Source organism: Podarcis melisellensis, assembly GCF_964234715.1.
Source record: "Podarcis melisellensis genome assembly, chromosome: 16".
In the NCBI taxonomy this organism is placed as follows: Eukaryota; Metazoa; Chordata; class Lepidosauria; order Squamata; family Lacertidae; genus Podarcis; species Podarcis melisellensis.
In genome coordinates, this window is record NC_138533.1 from 40,075,493 (window position 1) to 40,097,891 (window position 22,399).

The 22,399-nt window shown below is 41.8% G+C and overlaps 1 protein-coding gene and 2 long non-coding RNA genes across 5 annotated transcripts; 2 read left to right on the forward strand and 1 right to left on the reverse strand.

The window, feature by feature from the left end:
* The first annotated feature begins 117 nt into the window (after positions 1–117).
* On the forward strand, positions 118–8,822 carry LOC309359267. Of its 2 annotated transcripts, XR_014163795.1 has the most exons (4): positions 118–1,714; positions 4,957–5,128; positions 7,677–7,829; positions 8,327–8,822. It is a non-coding gene; the product is annotated as an uncharacterized lncRNA (long non-coding RNA). The 2 variants fall into 2 exon arrangements; XR_014163796.1 differs by lacking the exon at positions 118–1,714 and having other exon boundaries at positions 1,753–5,128.
* ZCCHC8 (zinc finger CCHC-type containing 8) lies at positions 6,714–21,843 on the reverse strand. Of its 2 annotated transcripts, none has more exons than XM_081892734.1 (14): positions 21,390–21,843; positions 19,412–19,452; positions 17,936–18,010; positions 17,275–17,380; positions 16,271–16,348; positions 15,818–15,921; positions 15,246–15,311; positions 14,004–14,064; positions 13,486–13,628; positions 11,467–11,609; positions 10,301–10,425; positions 9,498–9,581; positions 8,351–8,465; positions 6,714–8,171 (listed from the first exon to the last, which is right to left on the reverse strand). In XM_081892734.1, exons 1-14 carry the CDS (start codon positions 21,576–21,578, stop codon positions 7,354–7,356), a joined length of 2,148 nt encoding a protein of 715 aa, XP_081748860.1. In that variant the 5' UTR covers positions 21,579–21,843; the 3' UTR covers positions 6,714–7,353. The 2 variants fall into 2 exon arrangements, with proteins under 2 accessions (XP_081748860.1, XP_081748859.1); XM_081892733.1 differs by having other exon boundaries at positions 14,004–14,067.
* LOC309359268 lies at positions 11,608–13,088 on the forward strand. The gene is made up of 2 exons (XR_014163797.1): positions 11,608–11,770; positions 12,175–13,088. It is a non-coding gene; the product is annotated as an uncharacterized lncRNA (long non-coding RNA).
* Positions 21,844–22,399: the final 556 nt, after the last annotated feature.

A 22,399-nucleotide genomic window follows, 5' to 3' on the forward strand; every position in this document is an offset into this window, starting at 1 on the left:
AGCCAGAGGCCGGCCGGCCTTCTCTCGCTTTCCCCTTTCCCCAGAGTAGCGCCCCTTACGCTACTTATGCTTACATCCTCTTTCAGTAGAAGTTCTCTTTTTTAAAAATCCCCTTCTTTTCCCCACTTTGTTTCCTCATAGGCCCACCCAATCCTTAACATAAATTAATTAGCTATATCAATATAGCTTCTTCCCCACCCTTTCTCTCTTCCCCTTTAAAAATTCCTACATTTCCACTTTCCTTCAGAGAGAAACAACCAACCCTAGCCACATCCTATTGATTTCGGTGAGGCTTCTGTTTCCCCTACAACCTCTTTTTGTAAAGCATCCATTCCTGCTTTTCTCACAACGAATCAGCAAGCCATATGTACATCCTATTGATTTGAATGGAATATTTTCATCGCAGACAGGCTGGCTAACAAGTGGAATCTGACACATACTTACCCTGCAGTCAGTCCTACTGAATTCTATAGGGCTTATTTGAGCTGAAGCAAAGTAGCAGAGCAAAGTAGCGGACAGCAGAACATAGCAGGGTGGGCACATTTCTTTGCAAAAATCCACTGATTTACGTGTAAGGCAGCAGAATAGTAGGTGTTGGTTTTTTAAATAAAAGCAACGACTTTGTTCTTCAGGGAGAAATTGGCAGGAGGACTCATCAGCCAGAATTCCCACCTTAAAACACACCAAGTGCTATTGGAAAACATTTGCAACATTGTCAAAGAAAATGGCAAAATTGATTATTTAACTGGTCTTTAGGGACATGAGCTACGGTGTGCCATATTGAACTATAGCACTAGAATTCAAGTTAGCGTGGAAATTCATGCCACATGAAGACACCATGAGTAAGGGTTTTTTAAATTAACCCTTTTTCTTCTAAATATGGTTCTGGGCTGATTAAGAAAAACACCTTAATGGGATGCTTTCCTTTTATTCATCTGCACCAGTGACAATGAGTAGGATCAATACAGTATGCTTTTTATTTATAGTAGTGATGGTGAAAACGCAGAAGATATGTAATAAACAGTTTCAGAGGGAGGCAGCTCTTTGTCACTTACAACAATGGAAAACCCACAGCTACAGATAAAATGGGAGCAGTCTCTTTATCCTCAGTGGCCACATGGCCATGAAATTCCTGTGTCTTGCGCTCTTTGAGCAGATATATACATCACCACCCCCTGCTCTTTCCCCCTGCAATTGGCCAAGCAGAATCTGAAGACTGAGAATCGCCCCCCCCCGCCCCGCAAGCCCCATAGCAATGCAACTACCTTCTGCCACCTTTTGTTCCTCTTTTTGCCTACAGATATTGTATAACTAGCATAAGCAACAAGAGTTTACAGAGTGCAATTCTTCAACACACAAACAAAAGGAGGATCAGGATAGGTTTATTCCTGTCTGTTTTTTTGGGGGGGGGTGTGATTATGTACTTTTTGGACAAAATAAAGTAATTATGGGAGACTAAGATTCAAGCAAGTACATATATGGATGCTGCTTAAATCTTCATTATTTTTCTCTTGTAACACTCTCAAAATGTTCAACTCCACAGAATAATATCATTATTGCTGGTCCATTTTAAACAGTTTCAGAGGGGCACCAGCATACTGTGTTTATCAATTTTACCTGTTTGTATCAGCAACAATTGTAGATTTTTTTTCTTGAGACAAAATGTATTTGTTTCTTCATCTTTCCAGGTAGTCACCATCTTCATGACAAAGCAGTAAGTAGCCACTTCTCTATAGATATCTGTGCAACAATTAAATATTCTTATTTAGTGTGTACAGAGAAGTAAGAAAAATGTAACACATTTAATTGTCTGACATTACTAAATATAGAAGAACAATAGCATGAAGTTAAGAAAATTACTTGGTTCAGGGCAACCTTCCAAAGAAGTCCACAAAAGTTATGGACCCATAAATGTTTTTAGTAGTTAACACACATTCTGTTAGTCATTTGCAAAAAAACAACCCCTCACGAGCCAGATGATGCTTGCAAAGCTGGACTCTGAATCTCCAGAGGTGCTCAAACTAAAACAAATTAAGCTGGCAGCAGAGCCATGGGGAAAAGAAACACTGGATCAGAGCAACAGCAGAAAGATGAGAGGAGTTTCAAAGTACACCAGGAACTGCATTATTTATTGTATGGGTCTTTGTGCCTCTAAGAGGAAAACAGGATAAGCACTTCCAAAATAAATTTGAGCAGTTTTGCTTCAAAGCATTTGCTCTTGATGTGTGTGCGCGCGTGTGTGCGCACGCACCCACCATTATCTTTTGGTAAAAAGGGAGCCAGAACACTGATTGCATTCAAAAGCACATTATGACCTTGTGCACAGCAAAGAAGCAGTAAGTTGGCATTGCCAATAAATTGATCGAACAACATGGCAATTCCTTCTTCTAAAAGATGCAGCGAGCGCTTTCTAATGTGCGTTGTTAAATATTGGTTACATCTGCACTGTGTAAGCGCTTCAGCAAAAGTGGGAGTGAATGATATTATGCAACCCTCAGCAGATGTTCTTTTCACTCCTGGAGTCAATATGGTACTGGCAAGTGCGGCCACATTGACAGGCCAGGACAGCAAAGTTCTTTGTTCCACAATGCACAGCACAGGCTTCATTCTTATGCTCCTGGCAACGAGACAGAATGCCTTCATCCCTGAAGAAGCTGAAAGGGAAACTTGGAGGCTTTGAAAGGGTGAATAAACACATGCAATGGACTTAGAAGAATAAAATATAGATCAGCAACACGCACACCTTTTGCAAGCTATTTGCGTTACAATCCTGCACACCCTCTGACTTGGGAGCAAGCCTACTGAAAATGGAAGTTTCAAGAACACATAAAAGGAGCCCAGCTGGATCAGACTAAATAAAGGTTCATCTAGTACTGCCTGGCGTGCTCTGGTCCATGGGGTCACGAAGAGTCGGACACGACTAAACAACAACAGTACTGCATCCTGCTTCCCCAAGAAAAGCTAATCAGAAGGCATCAAGGGCAGGAAAGGAAAAGGCCATGTCTGCTGTGGCTAACCAGTGCCTGAGAGTCCAAAGCCTGCCCCTTCAAGAGGTTCTATATAGTTGTTTCTTTCTCCACATCCAGCCACCTTAGTTAATGGCCATTGCCACTCCATGGGGCAACTCAATCCATTAATTTTGTAGTTTGAGTAACTATTTTCTTTTGTCTGTTCCAAACCATTCATTACCCTGGGTGACCCCAAGTTCTAGTTCTTTGGGATAGAGGAATGTCTATTGGCTTTTTCCACACCACACATAAATTTATAAACCCGTTAATTCCCATTGTAGACATCTTTTTTTCCAAGCTGAAAAAACACAAAGCCCAGCCTTTGGCAACCTGGTGCCCTCCCATTCCCATCATGTGTTATGCTGCCTCTTTTAATAGTAGTGTTCCTTGATTTTTATTTTTCTGCTGTTTTTCAGGGATTTCTTAAGATGCAATTCAGCGGTGGAGGAAAAAACCACAGTTCTCAGACCTGTGATAATAGATCCAATACAAAATAGTAGAAAGCACATGACAAAAGTGTGGATGGACCGTAACTTAATCCCCCTTTCTTTCCAAGGGACTTAAGTCACCACTTTAGCTGGGTTGGAACCTTTGCCATTCACAGCTCAAATCATTTAAAGTAGTCCAACAGGTCTGCATAAATCACCATCAAGTTTATGTGGTAGGAGAGCTATCAGCCAGGTATGAATGGCATTAGAAAAGTTGTGTGGGAAAGCTTCAAGGCTCACATCACTTTTACTTAGATCAAGCATTATTACTCACTCACTTTAATTACCTGGCCTAGATTGCCATAGAACACACCCACAGCCTAAGGGAGAAAATACACACTTGTTAATAAAGTCAGCCATGAAGGTCTCTCACTGCAATAGACAAGGGTTCATTATGTAATAGAGAACTGTAAAAGATGTGAAACTGAACAAATATTTTAAAAAGCAAGAAAAGACAGGAGGAATGAAACCAGAAAAAATATCAGTACTATTATGTATGTGCACAGAAAGAGTAACAAAGTCTAGCTTTGGTAATATACTATTTAAGAGTTCTGGACAGAATGTTAAAAATAAACATACACATACATGGCAACAGATAGAAATTAATTTCCCTAATATCTAAATTTAAGTTGCCTTGGAGCAATAATGAAACTATAGGGATGCTAATTACTCAAGCACTCAAATAATTTTGTATATATTTTCAAATAACCTTTGCAGCAACTGCTATGCTACAAAGTAGGCCAACATTTTAATTCCTGCACTTTGCAGGTTCAGACATGAGATGAAGATTAGCACAGAATGGTAGTAACTCAATGGTGGAGCGTATGTCTTGCATGCAGAAAACTTTCTCCAGGGATGATGAGAAGCATAGTTCAAAAGATCTGCAGGAACACACAAACACACATACGCTACATGGTTCTCAGGCCTCTTTCCTAGCATTGTGTTTGCTAGCTGAGCAACTCCATCAAAGAGTGAACGCCCCCAATTCCTCAATTTAATCCCTGGCATCTCCAGTTTAGAGCATTCTATGGGAAAAGCTTGCACTGGAGACCAAAGAAAGCGGCTGCCAATCAAAAGTAGGCCACAGTTGACACAAACCAGTGATAGCATGGGCAAGTTCAAACAAAGTTAGAACTGCTCCACCCATTTAAAATCTCCTGTAATGTAGCCAATTAACCCTTCAGATGCAAGCACTTCTCAGAGTTTGCTTTTTATTTTATTTTCAGTGATAGGTCGGTCATGTAACCTAGAATGCATGATATTAAGAATATATTTATTTATACCCCACAGCCATTTTCCCCTGACAGGAATGAAAGCAACTTACAGATAGAAACAAGAACCACTAAAAACATACAAAAGAAAAACAATATCTGAAAAACAATTAAACATGGATACAATTAAAAACTATGTACTTTCTTATTAATAATACTTAATTAGTACATCTTCAATTCCCTGTTCAGAGCCCCAGATGAATGCCAAAGAAACAGAAGTGCCAAATGCAAGACACTGAGGTAAATGGAAGGAGCTACCTGCCACCCTGGAAAAAAACACTGGAAGGTATGGCACAAACCCAAGACACGCCCAGGACAGGCCTGGAGTCGTCCTACTCTCATCCAAGGAGGAGCATTCATGGTACGTGGATTGTTAGAGGATAGTGCTGAGTGTCAGACGAGGATCTGAAAGACCAGGAGTCATAGCTGCACTCAGCCATGAAGCACACACAGGCCAGTCTCTGCCTCTCAGCCTAATTTACCCCACGGGGTTGTTGTGGGGATTAAATGAGCGGAGAACCATGTATACCACCTTGAGCTCCTTGCAGGAAAAGATGTGATAGAAATGTAAAATGTATCTATTGGGCCCTTCTCTGGAGCAGCCTTCCTTCAAATGCTGCCTCAGCTGAGGCATATGTCAATTTTATAGTGCCTGGAGAAAGGAGATGGAGCAGCCTTTGTAGCCATCAGTGGATTTCCAGCAAGGAGATGTTAGTGGAAAAGATGAGAGAAGCAGCTGGAGCTCTGGTAGAAGACCTACTAAGGAACAGATGGTGGTTATTATGTCCTATGTAAAACCTCAGAATTCAAAGAAGGTGTACTTTTTTTCCCCAAGACTGTATTCGCCCTCTCAGAGGGATGAGTGGGCTTAGGGCAAAAGGAATGGAGAACAATTTCCTATAAAGGCTGAAATAAAGAGTAAGAAAATAGATGAAGGAAAACCATGTTAGCTGAAGAAGGAATCTCTACTCAGCGAGGCAGGCAAAGGGAGGGGGAAAGAGTAGGAAGAATACAGCACTTCCACGGATTCTAGGCCCCGTCTTGCCTAATCCATGGTTGTGGTGGAGGCCTCACACATACCATTGAGAATTACCATACACATCATTGGAGAATCCTTTAAGCAAGTGAAGTAGAAAACTAATTTGACATGGCACAGCATGTCCATATTTGAAAACAGCTAGCTCAGCTATATTTTGAACCATAGGGCAGGTTCCTCCAAGGGCCAGGAGGACACCAGTCTTCCAAATAACCAAGGTGCCTGCATTGGAGCCTTTGTGCAAGGAGGAAAAAGGGCACCGACGGGACAGCTGCACACAAACCTGCAGTGTGCTCCTGAGAGACTATCCATGCAATGCCACACCTTCATTTTCAGGGCAAAAGAAAGGTAGCATGCAAATGTACAAGCAGCTAATTATGCATTAATTTTTTGCCATATGTATGGATGCAACTTTAGAGAAGGGCATTCAACTTATTTTCCAGCTGAGGGCCTCATTTCCTCATGAGCAACCACCTGGGGGCTACTTGTGGTGGGCAGGGCCAAAGGAGGTGAGAAACAGTGTGATTTTTACATTTGTACAGTAGGCTACACCACACAGCTCTGCATCCAGGCAAGCAAGAGGCTGATTTTTACCATTCAAGAACATGCAAAAGCACTTGAGGAGGGAGTGCAGCAGAGCTGGTGAGAAATGTGGAACGGGGAGGGCTGCGTGGCTTGAGTAGAGTCCCAATGGCCGAGGCCTGGGAAGGCACAACTGACCCCCCAGGCCTAAGGTTCCCCACTTCTGCTTTATTATTTATTTATTTATTTATTTATTTATTTATTTATTTATTTATTTATTGGCAGAAAAGGGGAGTATAAGATTCAACCACAACAGGATTTTCATATTCAGTTTTCCAGCGGTAGGTTTTTCTAGTCTACCTAAACGTTTACATACAAAAAAGTTATGAAATTTTTTTTATTAAACCTCTGTACAGAAGCATCAATATGTATGTACAGCAAGTTCAAATATGGGACATTACTAAAAAGAAAGAAGAAAGAAGGTAGTACTAAAAAAAATCTGACCCACATAAATTACTTATAAAACTCTTCAAAAAGGGGAGGGAAACAACCCCTGATTATTCCCATTTCATTGCTACAATTTTTCTATTTTAAATGAAGGGGAAACCATATAAAAGGTTGAGAACCTTTCAAAAACTACTGAGAATAAACTGGTTTACAGTGATGCAGAAAGCACAGACAAAATCCTCCAGTTGCCGCTGCTCTAACTTCACAAGTCAAACAGGGTCAGAAAGATTAACTCATATTCAGGAAACATTTTCAGAAAAGTTAACTCACTTGGTAGCACTTTCTTGTATTAGCAGAAACATTGGTTTTAGGCAGCAACAGGCCCTGAAGTCAAAATGGAAGCTCTGTACACTGCACTTTTTAAAACAAGTAACATAATTATAGGAGGAACAAAGCAGGAGTTTCAATGTGTCTGTTCTTACTTGGTCATTATTTATAAAGTAAGTACAGAGTAGTATCCAAAGTTAATTGGCCAGTCGGTTTCTTTTGGGTGCAACCGTGCTGCAGTAGTAATAGGACACCTAGGAGGAAGCCTTCTTGCTTTTCTGCTGGTTCCTAGGAGAGTTCTTTAGCACACTTCTTATTCGGAGGTAAATCCCAGTAGATTCAGCCATATTGTCAAATTCAAAAGGTGTTATCCCAGCAGCGAATTTGCTCATGTCAGGGACAGGGCTGGCATTTTTGGACACCTCAGCACTGATGACCACAGGAGAGTCACTGTGGCTTACCCTGGACACTGAGGTTGAGGAGCAGTTCTCAACACTGCCTTCAGAATCCATGGGATTCGGTTCTTCAGTGTCTGTCAAATCAATCAGTTCGTCACCTGAAATCTGTTTCTTTTCAGACTCTTCTGCTTTGAGTACCTGTTCACTGGTGTCTGAAGTCCCAAGTTCCAATACATCCAGCTTCTTGCATGTTATTTCTTCTGGGAAAATGTCTGACTCAATTCGAGACGGTGATGAGGCTACAGAGTTTCCTGTTAAAGGATTCTCTCCAGGTATGTCAGAGTCACTGTTTGCACTATCTGCTTGCTCCAGGGCTGCCCAAATGAGGCGCTGCTGCTCCTCAAGCTCTTCCAGAGTCAAAGTGTCTTCATCCATAGCAGAGCCCTCTGCTCTCAGTGGAGCAGAATCACTGGAAGGAGTCAAAGGTGGAGTATCACGGGTAACTGGTAGGGGAATACATGGAGGAAGCCGGGGAGGGGTAATGTTGGGGGGAGTACACGGAGGGGTCCCACGTGGCAATGGGGGAGGAGTGGCATTCAGTGGTGACCCTGGAGGCAGTGGAGGTTGGAACTGGAAGCTATCATAACCAGGAGAACTGTGTGGAGCTTCAAAGTCTGAAATCAGAAAAAGAGCAACTGTTAGTAAGCATCCCTATCCCTATCTTGTTTTCAATGGAAGCTGGTATACAGGTGTGGTGGATCATAATTTTTAATAGGGATGGGAAGAAGGAAGTTTTACAGCTATTTTATGAACTATATTTATTGCACAGGTTTATTAGTATTGAAAGGCTTACCAGAATCCATCTCCATGTCAGCTGACGATACTTCAGCACTGTTTCCTTTCTGTCTTTTTGGATGATGAGCATTCTGGTGAGATGAAGATCTTTTATTGCTGGACTTTGGGCTTGACTAAAGAAGCATCACAAAGGAACAAGAGAGATTAAGAGTATTCAACATAATTATGAAGATACATTCATGGAAGGTGCTCATGTGCTCTGTGGGCCACAGCCATGGAGAAGAAGGCCTCACAGGGTCACTTTCTCTGAGCTTTCAATGTTTATTTTTTTAAGCATTTAAACAAAGGCAATTTCCATCCCTTTTCCTTACTGCTTCTGACTTCCAGAAGTCTGGCCAATGATTCTAAAGGTACCAAAAGAACTGAAAGTCACTTGGAAATTTATATACTCTACACTGCTTGGATTTAGGTTTGTTTTAAAATGTATGTATATATGTATTGCTATTTTGCAAAATAAATACTAATAACTGCCTCCAGCATTCTCTGTCTGCTAGCATAAAGCTCTTGCACTAGCAGATGGGCAAGTTTTAATGTTGCATAACTAAGGAATCTATTGTGCAGCACATTATCAGCAACCTGCTGAGCACTCTCTTGCACAACATTCTGCTGGTGCAAAACATTACATCAGCAGAACAAGTATTCCTCTAACTTATGCTACACTGGATTCCACTACACTGGATACAACCCTAAATTTAAATCTGCCCACTAATATTTCTGGTTATAGAACTGCACACTCTTTATTCACATTATCATAGGTGGTTAAAATGGTTTGAAAGAGTTCAAAGCAACCAACTGCCATATCTTGAAAATATGTTCCCATCAGGGACCCTAGCTCTTATGTGATTTATGTTAACAGATTTCAATAACTCCTATTGCACTCTTCAACCCTGAAAGGGTTCCTAGAGACAGGCTAATGGAAAAGTAACTAATTGAAACTAATGAGCAAAATATGACATAAAGACACCAGAAGACAAGTATCAAACATGGCAACAATCTACAGAAATGTACACCTATACATGTTCCTCTTACCTATGTATGCTTTTTACTATCATAAGTTAGAGAATTCTATGCAGAACTAGAAATATGATTGTTAACTGGAAACATCAATACACACAGCTTTCACAAGCACATTTAAATATAGTCACCGAAAGATAGGTAGAAAGATAGTGGGCAAAGATATCCTTCTGCTGACTGGGCTGAAGGGGTACGGAACCAAACATCCTCCATTCCTGCAGGAATATAAATACAGTAAAAGAAGATGCTGATCAACATGCAGGACTAGAAAACTTGCTTGCATATATGTGTTTAGCAAAAAGAGGAAGAAAGCAAAGAATGAACTGCAAGAAAAATATTTAATAAATGTGTATTCCAAACACAGAATTTACAACAGGTGAGGACATACTATATCAATACAAATTAAAAAACAAGACAATACAGCTTAGAATATAAAAACATTGGGAGCTGAAATACCAAGCTAGTGTTAAAAAGTAGAACAGACTAAAATGCACATGAAAGGTCTGTATGAAAGAAACCAAAGAGGAAACCCCTCCTCGGGAAGGGAGTTCCAAAGTTGAGGAACGACTGTCAAAAAGGCCCGGTCCATGGTACCCACCAACCAGATCTGCATTAATGGTGGGCCAGAGGAGAGGGCCTTTGAGGACCAACTCAAGGCCAGGGCAGTTAACTGTGTTGGTCTGCCGTAGTCAAAACAAAATTTTAAAAAATTCCTTCCAGTAGCACCTTAGAGACCAACTAAGTTTGTTATTGGTATGAGCTTTTGTGTGCATGCACACTTCTTCAGATACAGGCCAGGGCAGTTCATGTGGAAGCAGGGAGTCCCTCCAAATAAATTTTGAAAGGACTGTCAGATACAGATAACGTGTAAAAGAAATTTGTATGTCACTCTTTGGAGGAAGGAGGTGATGAAAGTGTAAAACTAGTCACTTACATCTGTTACTCCATTCGGAGTGGACATATTAAAACCTGGATAGTTTATCAACTTAGAGACATCATAAGTGACACGCCAATTCTGTTGGTAATATTCTTCTGCCTCTGTTTCACCACCAGGAGATGCTGTAACGAAACACCACAAATAGTTACTGATACTATTGACAAAAGAGGACTTGGCACATATAATGGTGAGCGCTTGTTGCTTCTAACCACTTTGACAACAGGGTGCTGGAATGCACAGATTCTGTGATAAGAAGCAAAACAACATTGTATAATTAATCACAAAAGAAATAACCAGTCATTTTTTATGCACCACATATTCAGAACTGAAAAATTTAGCACCACTCCACCAGAACCCCAAGATAAGCCACCCAAGCTTGGGTTACGGTACTTATTTAAGGTTGTAGTCAATGCTAGTCCTACTCAGAAAAGACCCATTAAAATTAATGAACATGACTTAGGCACACTCATTTCAACAGGTTTACTCTGAGTAGGACTTCATTGACTACAAATCTAGCAATTAAGTCCAAGTCCCCACAATGCAGGAATCTCAATCAATGCATCCAGATTGTTCCAATGAATTTTAGTAACAATGGAACTTTTCCTGAAAACATGGGGGGGGTGCCCTAAGCCACACACTCGTCTTATCACACATATAATAACTGTTTATTATCGTATTTGGACTTGTAATACTGAGTAATAGTCCCCCATTGCTGCTGTCTAAAAACGGGCTTGAAGGTAGGAATGGAATCACTGTACAAGAGTGCCCCCAATTTCCAACCCACAAGTCGTTTGAGAAGGATGCTGTGGTCAATGGTATTGAAGTCAAAAAGAATCAACAAGGTTGCACTACCCAGTTCCTTTCCCAAGAAACCAGGCTGGCCAAGGTAGTTTCAATGCCTTGAATTGAACTGGGTCCAGATAATCTAATGGTATTACAGAATTTCAATTATTATTGGAAAGAATCAATAGGCAAACATCTCATATAACAGGGTGTAACAATAAGCAACACTATTTTAACTATTTTCTTTACAGGCAGAAACCAGAAAGGTGGAACACTTTTCGAAGTCAAAAGCCAAATAATGGACAGATATCCTCTTATTACGAAAAAATAAAACACATTTGCAGTAAGGTAATGAGGGCCGTTCTCACCACTAAACTTACCTTTTCCATCATAGAGTGTTAGTCCAGATTTTTCCATTTCTGCCTCCTTGAGCCAACCTGGGGGATAGCCCAGTTGCCGCATTCGATAGATGAAAGGAGGAAGAGTCTTATCAGTGACACCAAGTGCATCCTGAAGTTCCTCACTGCAATAGGACAAATGACACCCTGTTAGAAATAGGAAGGGGCTGAACAACCCTATTTGGGGAAGTTGTCTGCTACATTTTAAGAAAACAAACAAGAGAGATTTGTATCCTGATGGAAAACTAAAGGTCACGCTGGAATTATATAAGAAAGCTGCAGAGTTGTGTCCAGCTTCAATATATTTGCCTGTTGTTACATATAAGTGACTGATTTTCATGAATTTCATGAGTATGTTTTCCCCCCATTGTTATAATAATGTATAAAAATAATAATTTATTATTTATACCCCGCCCATCTGGCTGGGTTTCCCCATGTTACTCCCATACTAGCCAGGTCTTGATGAAGCTTTATTGCTAAGGGTTCCAAAATTAGAGCAAGTACTCATTTTTAACAGTTTGCAATCCTTGAAGCAGTTTTATTTTCTTGGTTCTTTTTCTGTTTGTTTGACAGTGGAGAGATCTTTCTGATGGGTGAACACTGCCGCTCCTCCTTTGGCCCATTCTCCTATTTCGCACTATCTTGTTGTTCTAGATATTCAGCTATCTCAGGAACTAATGCTGCCGGTAGATTTGTTCTCTGAGATTTGCTGCTGAGAATGTTGAATTTCCTGTAGTGACTACCAGATGGAAATGAAAAGCCCAGTAATATCATATTCCTGCTTCTTGCAACTTGAACATTACTGGACACATTTCTCTTTTATTCTCTGTTTCCAGAGATAAATCCTGAAGCACTGTAACTGGGTGATTTTCATATTCTTCCTTTCACATTTGTTAAAAGCTATCCAAATCTTGTCCTTTTTGAATTGGTGAAAGCACTTAACAGTGCCTCACAGACTGATAGTGCTCTGTGAGCTCTCTCTTGCCCCCAAAGGTAGCTCCAGTGCTTTTATAGATGATAGATAGATAGTAAGTTTAGGGGTACTCTCATTTTCCTACTCATATTGAAATACTGCCACTCAATGAGGCCAAACTTAAATTCACAAAATGTTTAGGGGTATGCATACCCCTGCGTTCCCCCCAGAAAAAAAGCACTGAGTAGCTCTTAGGTGGGTATCACACTTTTGAATCACTGAAATATGAAGTCCATAATACTGTCTCCTTCTGCCCCCTCTTTAATGACTCTCACATGTAAAGTAAGCTTTCGGGCTCTGTTTTCCACCTCCTCTAGCTTAGATTTTGTATCCTTATTTTCTCAGAGGAGCCGCTTCAATTTTTTTCATCTAAGTGTACCAGATCCATTGCTGCTGAGATGGTTTCGGTGGTGCCAGCAAATTTCTCCACTATTGCATCTACCATTCTTTCCAAAGGGGTTATCAGCTCCTTCCATGTCTCCATAATCATGGTTTTAAGTGAAATATGCTGTGCTGCAAATTCCTCTATGAGTATTGTGTCTAAGTCTTTTCCTGCTGCAGCTTCAACTGTTTTAGGTGGGGCAGGCACCTCACCTTACTTGTAGTCCACACCTTGCTTTTTCTTTCAGCACCTTGTCTTGGGTGCAATGTGATCATGAGGCCGCTGCAGTGGGCCTTGAAGTCTTAGGTGCAGACCTGGGTGGAGCCACTGCAGGTGCAGATCTTGGTGCTAGTAGCAAATATTGAAATGAGAGTGAGCAAAACATTTTAAAGGTCTTTTCAATATTCGGTTAGATTTAGTAAAAATCAGGTACCTGAGGGCAGGAGTTCTGAGCCATCCAGTCCCTGCCCCCATGTTTTAAGCTTTCTCCAACTTTGTGCCTTCCAGATATTTTGGACTACAAGTTCCATCAGCACCAGCCAGCACAGCCATGCTGGTCCGTGCTGATATGAATTGTAGTCCAAAGCTTTCAAAGAGCACCAGGTTGCGAAAGGATGGTTTATATTCAGTGAGAGAGAGAAAATACCTAATTATTCCTGGTTTGAACCTTCCAAACCTTTCTTCAACTTCTTCTGCATGGTACCGCTGTTGGAAGTTTTGGTTTCCTGCTTCCCCACAAGCATCCATAAACTGCTTCCTTTTTTCACTTATACGGGCAGCATTTCGTGGCTAAAATGTAGTTAGAGGGGGCGAAATCAGGACAATACCAGCTACCAAGTTACACATACAAATTCCCTTGATTCACCTGTTGAATAACAGTCTGCCTAGTACTATACAGAGTTGGACTATTTGATACTTAAAAGTTTTGGCCTTCCAGAGGATATATGTTGCTGAATACAATTGTTTAAACTTGTTTTTTAAAAGACCCTAGAATATTTTAATAGGGACATACGTAGCAAAATATGTGTCTTAAGATATAAAACATATCAACAATATTCAAATGGATTATACAGCTTTATCAAAACCCAACTGAATCCGTTCAAATTAATCTATATCTGATTATCAATGTGCTCTGAGGACAGAACATCAGAAGGAATATTTTACCTGTGGACAATCTTTCATTTGGTGGTCTTCAGAGCCACAATTGAAGCAGTGAGATTTTGGCCTGCTTTATAAAAGTAAACAGTTTATAACACTAATATTTAATACTGACTTAACAAAATGTGGGTCCATTACATATTTCCAACAGCCTTTTTAAAATGTCACCCATATGCCTAATATACCCAACCCAGTTGTGTCAGCACAGAAGAATGCAGGAGGAAGTATACTAACAGCAATGCCATCTTAATATTTTAAACATTTTGTGACTATGCTACAACAGCCTGACAAATAAATAAAGTAGTATGTAGTGGAAATTTGGATGTTGGAAAGAAAAAGAAAAAAAGTGCTCTGATCCAAGACATAATAGTTGGACTTCTTGTTATGGACTTTGTGGTTTTGTGCTCCTTCTTTCTCTTGCAACGCCTCCCACAGAGCAGACCGCAATTTGCCATGACACCCAAAGCAGGTGGAAATGGTGTGCCTGAACCACGGAAGCCCATTTTAAAGTGTGGCTTCCAATTCAGGTTTGAAGGGAAACCATGGTTTGTGAGAATCAGGAAGTGTGAGAGGAAACTGAACGGGTCACTGCATGAACTACTTAAAAGTCTATCTTAAGATATGTCAAGGCACATGGCCCTCTCCAATTATAAAGCCGAGGAGTAAAATTTTATTTTTAATTGTTCATGAAATGTTGGCTCAATCTATTATTCTAATGCCCTACTTGAGGACTCATCTAGTTAATTCTTAATGAAAGTTAATAAGCCTGTCTCCTAGCAGATTGTATCTGTGTTTCTATCAAATTAAAGGGGGGGGAATGGAGTTTTACGAGAGTTATGAGCAGGAAGATGGACAGCGAGGTCTGAGTAGCTCTTGCTAACCTGGTGTCCTCCAGCATGGCTGTGCTGGCTGAGGTTGATGACAGCTGTAGCCCAAAACGTCTGGAGGGCACCAGGTTGGCAAAGGCTGCTATAGTTATTTTGGATGTGCCTGAATAAGGTCTTCAAAGCACCCAGAACATTCCAGCTCCCTCTTCCCCTATACTTTTGGTCATAAGAGGCTGCACTTCACACTTAATATCACAAAATGCTTTAAAAGTGGCAAGCTGTTACATCATGAAGGGTGCTCTTTATGTCAGCAATTTAATCTGCACTTTGCTCTCATTCTAAGTCATATCCATTACTTATCAATCACAGCACATTTCAGTTTTTTAACTAGAAATTTTCATAGATTTAGAGAAATACAAACCTTTTAGGCTTTACTTGTATCTCCTGTCCATCTAGAGAAAGAATCTGTGTGAAAACTTGCTGGTATCTTAAGAGTTCAATAAGGAATTGCCATTGTAGAAAACAGAACTGAGGTTTACGTGTCTGTGTGTGCATGATGGCTATGACCCAGAAGTGTTTTGGTATAAATTGTTATTACAAAGTTTAGTTTTGTTTGTTTTTTGCTTAAGAAAGGTAAGATGAGACTCATAATCAATACCATGAAGGCAAGATTCCGCTTGAAAGGATGGCTCCACCATTGTTGAAAGCATGCTATCTTTTAATAGTAGGGTTTAGCCTGATCAGTGTAGCGTGTCAGCTGCCTGACTCCACTATTGAGAAATATAGCATGGAAGCCCAATAGCATCTTTAAGCAGAGCAGGAAATCCAATCACCAGAAATAATGTTTCACCAGAAAGGGCGTGCCCTGTAACGTATGACACAATTACGTAGTTAATAGACTCAAAATATATAGATTGAATCTGGTTTAGTACTGATTGGATTAAGTTGCATTGTTAGCAGGAAAAGAGGAGGACATTAAACTAAATAGGATACTTGGGTATTTCCCATCCATCTGTCAGCTGAGGGTTTTCATTTAATATAGGCTGCCCCAGTTTATCAAGACAAAAATTGGTAAAATAGAGAACACTTCCTACAACCTGTAGAAAGAGTCAAAAAGTGTCAGCATTTCATTAGATTGAAAGACAACATTCCTTTTTAAAAATGTACTTAAATATTTCACAAATATATATATTGATATAATTAAGTACATTACAATAAAGGTTCTCCTGTTTTAAGGTTTTACAAACAAGATCTTATATCTTACACACCCATAACTAAAAAAAGCCCAGCCAATTAATATGAGTTACAACAACTTAACAATAATTAAATACAGTGAGAATTACATGGCTCTTTAAGCATCTTGTCAACCCTTTTCTAATGCTATGGTTCGGAAATCTAAAATGTAGGATTCAAGCACATACACCACAGAGCAAAGGCGTAACTTACACTAAAGGCCTCCTTGATTTTTTTTGATGTATTTGAGATAGTCACTTTATGGTCTTCTTCCAACATAAAACTAGAAGGCTAATAGAAAGACAAATCACAGTTTGCGAAACTAAGATTATATTTATCAAACAACAAAGTATATAATTATGAATGTTCTCCTATATAACTCATTATGCCTGAACTCACTTCCAGAACATTTGTATCAGGAATAGGGAGCCTTGTGCCCTCTAGAGGCTGTTGGGATTCCAATGCCATCTGTCCCAGCAAGCATGGCCTATTGTCAGGAATGATGGGCAACTCCAGAGTTGAGCAATATCTGGAAGGCAACAAGTTCCCCAGCCTACAGGATTCTTTAAAAAATTCATGCATTTATATTCTAACTTTCTTCCATCAAGAAACTCTTCCCCCATCCCCACCATCCCTTCAAATTTCAGCTAAAAACCCACTCTCTTTGCTTTCTCTGAAGTCTTTACCTTAACCTCCTATAAGCATAGCGGTGCCCTCTTCCACAAAGTGAACAGGGAAGGCCTTGTGTGCACAGGTGCTCTGAGTGCACACTGGATGGACATAGCTCAGTGGCTGCTTTGGATGTAGTGACATCTCAAGCAAAAAGGACTTCAGGTAGCAGGGCTGGGAAAGTCTCCTACCTGAGGCCTTGGGAAGCTACTGTTAGTCCTAATAGACAATACTGGGCTAGGTATTGAACCAATGGTTTGACTCAGTATTGCCTATCTTCACATGGAGCAGTGGCATCATACACTGTGCTATTGAAGAACATGACCAGTTAGCACATTGCAGCAGGACATTTTTGACAGACCAGTCATATGAATAGAAACATGTTATTTCTCGAAAATGTAGCTTATGTGCTTCTCTTCTTATGCTTTTAAGGAAACATGGTGCACTTTTCATCAATAACAAAGGCTATTAGGGCTAGTCTACTACAATAGTAACAATGGATACCAATAAAAGAAAAGGTTTAGATCATTTCATTAATATATAAATACCTGCGGCTTAACATTGAAGTAGGTCTTGTCAGATTCAGCACTTTGTTGCTCCTCATATTTTTGAACTAAACAAGATATGAAATCTTCTATTTCTTGATGATATTGCCTATACAAGAATTTTCAAAATAGATATGCTGTCTTGTTTTGTTATAAAGCATCTCTCTCACAGACTGCTCTTACACACTGTTCAAGCTGAGGATTTTGTTCTGCAATTCTGCAGAAGGAAGAGCTTGTAGATCAAACTTTGAGGGGAAAGGTACAGGCATTTGTCCTATCCAGTGTTTTGGTAGCACTGCAGAAATTCAAAATTCCTTTCATGTTGCACACATTTTCTTTAAATATCTGTAGGGCAATAGCGTTCAACGTTTTTTAGACTAGGGACTACAACCTACTATGTGGGAACTTTAATTTAACTTTTTAAAAAAACCCACATATGACATATTTACCCAGCCACCCAATGTTTCCAGTTCTCATTTGAACACACACATACACACAACCCCCCCCCCAAAAAATTGGGGTACACAGCTACAGACATGACACACCTTATATTGGGGGACAGTAGACTAGTGGGTTCTGACCCACCACTCAAAGCTCAATACTCTAGAAGGCACCCACGATACAAGCATTCTGAATTTAACCAATATAATATATATATACTTACTTTGAAACAGTATTGTTCATAAATAAAATTTGTAACAAAGGCCCATCAAGTTTAGAGTCGTCAATGGTAAGTCCACTAAAAAAAGAAAGCATAAAGCTACCATTACATTAGGTAGTAGCAGTTCAGACAGGCCCACATGCCCCTTTGACATAGTTTGGAAGTATTCTGACCACATTAAGATACTTTAATATATGTAGGGACGCGGGTCACACTGTGGTCTAAACCACTGAACCTCTTGGGCTTGCCAATTGGAAGCTTGGCTGTTCGAATCCCCGCGACAGAGTGAGCTCCTGTTGCTCTGTCCCAGCTGCTGCCAACCTAGCAGTTCAAAAGCACGCCAGCGTGAGCAGATAAATAGGTACCACTGCAGTGGGAAGGTAAACAGTGTTTTCATGTGCTCTGGCACTTGTCACAGTCCTCTGTGCACCAGAAGTGGTTTAGTCCTGCTGGCCACATGACCCGGAAAGCTGTCTGTGGACAAACGCTGGCTCCCTTGGCCTGAAAGTGAGATGAGCACTGCAGCCCCATAGTCGCCTTTGACTGGACTTAACCATCCAGGAGTCCTTTACCTTAATATGTATATTTATCTTTTTCTCTCCCCCACCCCCATTCTTAGTAATAAACTTCTCTCCTTACCACAGTTTAAGAATAGTGCATACTAAGCCAAAATTATTTTCTTTTGATTACATGCATACCTGAAGGAGCGTCTCCACCCCCATTGTTCTGCCCAGACGCTGAGGTCCAGCGCCAAGGGCCTTCTGGCGGTTCCCTTATTGCGAGAAGCAAAGCTACAGGGAACCAGGTAGAGGGCCTTCTCGGTAGTGGCGCCCACCCTGTGGAACGCCCTCCCATCAGATGTCAAAGCGATAAACAACTACCTGACATTCAGAAGACATCTTAAGGCAGCCCTGTTCAGGGAAGTTTTTAAAGTGTGATATTTCAGTGTATTTTTGGTTTCTATGGAAGCCGCCCAGAGTGGCTGGGGAAACCCAGCCAGATGGGCGGGGTACAAATAATAAATTATTATTATTATTAGATTCTACAGCTTAATATTAGTGAAGAAGTGTATGCACTCTTCCCTCGTGACCACTCAATACAAACAAATAACAGGTATTTTCTGCTACATCTGAAGCAAACACCCAGAATCCATAAAACCATGCTGCTAGCTTAACATGCTCAAGGAGGCTTTGTGCCCCACCCCATAAATGGAGCAGGTCAAACCACGTTTTAAAAACTACCTAACATTTTTAAAAGTACTAACATAAAGTATGAATTACATCATACATCTAAAACATGGCAAGCCAGTTTGGAACCTGAAAGGGGTTCCACAAGCAATTTATGCTTTGGCATTGTGTGGGTGGGTTGGAATCACACAGGGCATGCCCAAATCCTTACACATATCTAAAGTGCCTCTTTGGAGCCTACCTACTTTTAAACAATGTACTAAAAATCACAGATGAAGCAATTTACACATACCTTGGTCGAGTCAGCATATTCAATTTTCTTCTGAGTTCATGATGTTAATTATTTGTTAAGGAATTTCAAGTCATGCTACTATTTCAGAATAATGACTCTGGAATAATTTATGACTGCCCCTGTTCTGCACTCTCAATCAGTAATAATAATTAGAACCAGAGCTCCAGATGTAAGTTTATTTGACATATAAAAAGTAGGTATGAAAGTTAAAGGAAAGTACATTAGCCTCCCCACTTGTGAATCAGTTGCTGAAACCCACTCATGGTACTCAATGTACATGAAGGAAGGAAGACATCACAAGGGAAGCCTGAAGATGGCAGAATTGAATGAATACCTTGTCAAACGCTTCAGGCCACATCCTTCTAGGGCTGCTGACATTTATGTCACAGTTCTGCTAAAAGAAGAACTGTACTCCTCCCTGGTACAATTCATGCTTATGAACAGTGCCTTCTTCTTTGAAATCTGGTATCCTGTGCCCTTTAAAAAGCTGGACAAGTGATATATTCAACAGGTGCTGTTCTCCCCACCCCAGCTTTGTCATGTGTCCTCTGTGTGTGTGTGACCACAAAATAATTTGCAGAGGGACGATGACAAGCCAGTGTAATCTAAGAGTGCTGGGTGTTCAAATCCATGCTCAGCTACAATGTTTGCTAGGTGAACCTGGATAATTCAGCACCTCATGCACTTCACAGGATTGTAGCCAAGGAGAAAAGGGGACAGGGGAGAACCATACACCACTTTGAATGGAAGGAATTTAAAAAGTCAGTGAGGTAGACTGCATGACATACTGCTCAGAGTACTGGCCTAGGACTGGGAGGAACCAGATTCAAAGTCACACTCAGCCATGAAGGCCCCTGTGTGATCTTGGGCGGCCACTCTCTTGCAGTCTATCTTATCCCACAAGTTGTTGTGAAGATAAAATAGGTGGGGTGGTATGGGATGAAGTAGTACAAAATTAAATTTAAAAAACCACAGCAAAGTTCCAAGAGACAACTTTTCAAGTGCATAGCAGTATGTTGCAGCAAACACAACACAGACAGGATCAGCAGAGTGGAATTCTGATCAACTCGAGGGGGCAGCAAATTGAATAAATTCAATTTATGGCATTCACTTTATGGCATTTTTACTGCCATAAAGGAGAAGAAATGCTTGTGGGAGTTTCTGTCCAAAGTGTCAACATAACTTTGCCAGTCTTGTGTCTTATACACTCCAACAGGAGCAGGACAGGGTGAGAGTTTCATTGTTCCTGCTCTCCCTGAAGCACAGTGATGTGGGGTGGAAACTTTTTTGGGTGCCAGAAATGATTTCTCCAGTAACAGTGAATGGAGGCAAACTACAAATACATTATTAGGTAAGGCTGGCAGCTTCAACCTTCTTAGCACTGCTTATAGAATATATTCAGTTGGTTAGCTTTACTGCACACAGCCAAAGCAGCTTATGAAATAAAAGTAAAACAAATGTACACAATTAGATCACTCTTTAGAGCAACCTTTGCCTGCCTGGTGCCCAGATGTTGTTGGGCTACAACTCCCAACACAGCGCAGCCAAACATTTGCTAATGCAAAGTACCTGAGCATTTACTTAAGTATCTTTTTGCAAAAAAACCTCATCCCCGCTCAGGCAGCAAAAGGTCTTGGGCCGGGCCAACCCTGAAAACAGAGACTTGCGGAATAAGCTCTCGTGCTCCAGGGGCCGGACCGTGTCGCTGCTGCAAGAGGCTAGTAGTCCCTGACACGTTCTGCAACTACAGCCGAAGCCCACGGAACTGAATCCACCGCAAGTTCGAGATTACAAATGGGGTGGGGAGGGGGTTACAAGGGCTGGGACCCCTTTGCGAAGATAGACCCCGAGCTCCGCTCGGCCCCGTAACGGCCGGGAGGCGCCCCTGGGCAACGCCAAAGGCCTCGAGGGCTGCCGCCTCCGGGCGGGATCTGAGGGGAGGGGGCGCCCCCGGCCGGCCTGCTTCCCCCGCCAGGATATTCTCGGCCTGCAGCTCCCTGACGGTCTCCTGGCACTCCCTCAGCCGCTGGCGGAGCTCCTCCGTCTCCGCCCCGGCCTCCTCCTCGAAGCGGGCGTGGGGCGGCTGCGCGGCCGGGATGGGCGCCGCCTCGCCGGCGTCCAGCTGCTGGAAGAGCTCCTGGTCCCCGAAGTCCACCTCGGCCGCCATCTTAGGTCGGGGAGGGAAGGCGCCGGGCGCGCGTGGCCCGCCGGGCGCACAGCCAGGCGCTGCGGAAGAAGTTGCCGCCGGGCGGAGAGGAAAGGCGGCGAGAGGCCCCGGCCTCACCTCGGAAAGGGCCGCAGTTGCACGCAAGGCCTTCAGTCGCCAGAGCTCTTCGGCAGGCGACTACAACTCCCACAATGCCGCGAGGCCGGACGGTACCCGCCGCCCCGAGGCCCCAACTTCACACTGGGAGAGCGGCTGGGGGCAGCGATGCATGCTGGGATTGGCCAAGCACTTCCGCCCGATCCTCAAGCTTCCGGCAGCGCAGGCTGGCGGAGATTGACTCGCAATGGGGGGGGGGGAGCTGCAGCTCTTTTTGCTCAGCCTCTTCCTGTGTGCTTTTTCTTGCAGAGGTTTCTTGGTAGCTCGGCTAATATACTTGCGTAGCTTGGGTAGGAATTACTAACTTGTACAGCTAGGAGGAAAACGAGTCCCCCTTTTATCCATGCTCTCCAACGTACTAGCAGATGTCTTCACTAACAGAGTAGCTACAATCTCATTTTTCCAGCGCATCACCACTTTCAGGAGTGGCAAAAAGCTCAAAGAACCTGGTTACATCACAAGCAGGAACCAAGCAACTGACCCTCCTCTTCTTCCATTATTGTCAGGTCTCTCTCATTAAAGCATAGGGCAGCAACAGACCATCCAGGTTCAATCACTAGGTATGTTCTGATAGAGGTAGAAAAGGTATGTTCTGATAGAGGTAGAAAAAGTTTTAAGTGGCAAGCCACTTAAAACGTGTTTAGCTTACTTTTTAGTTGCTGTTT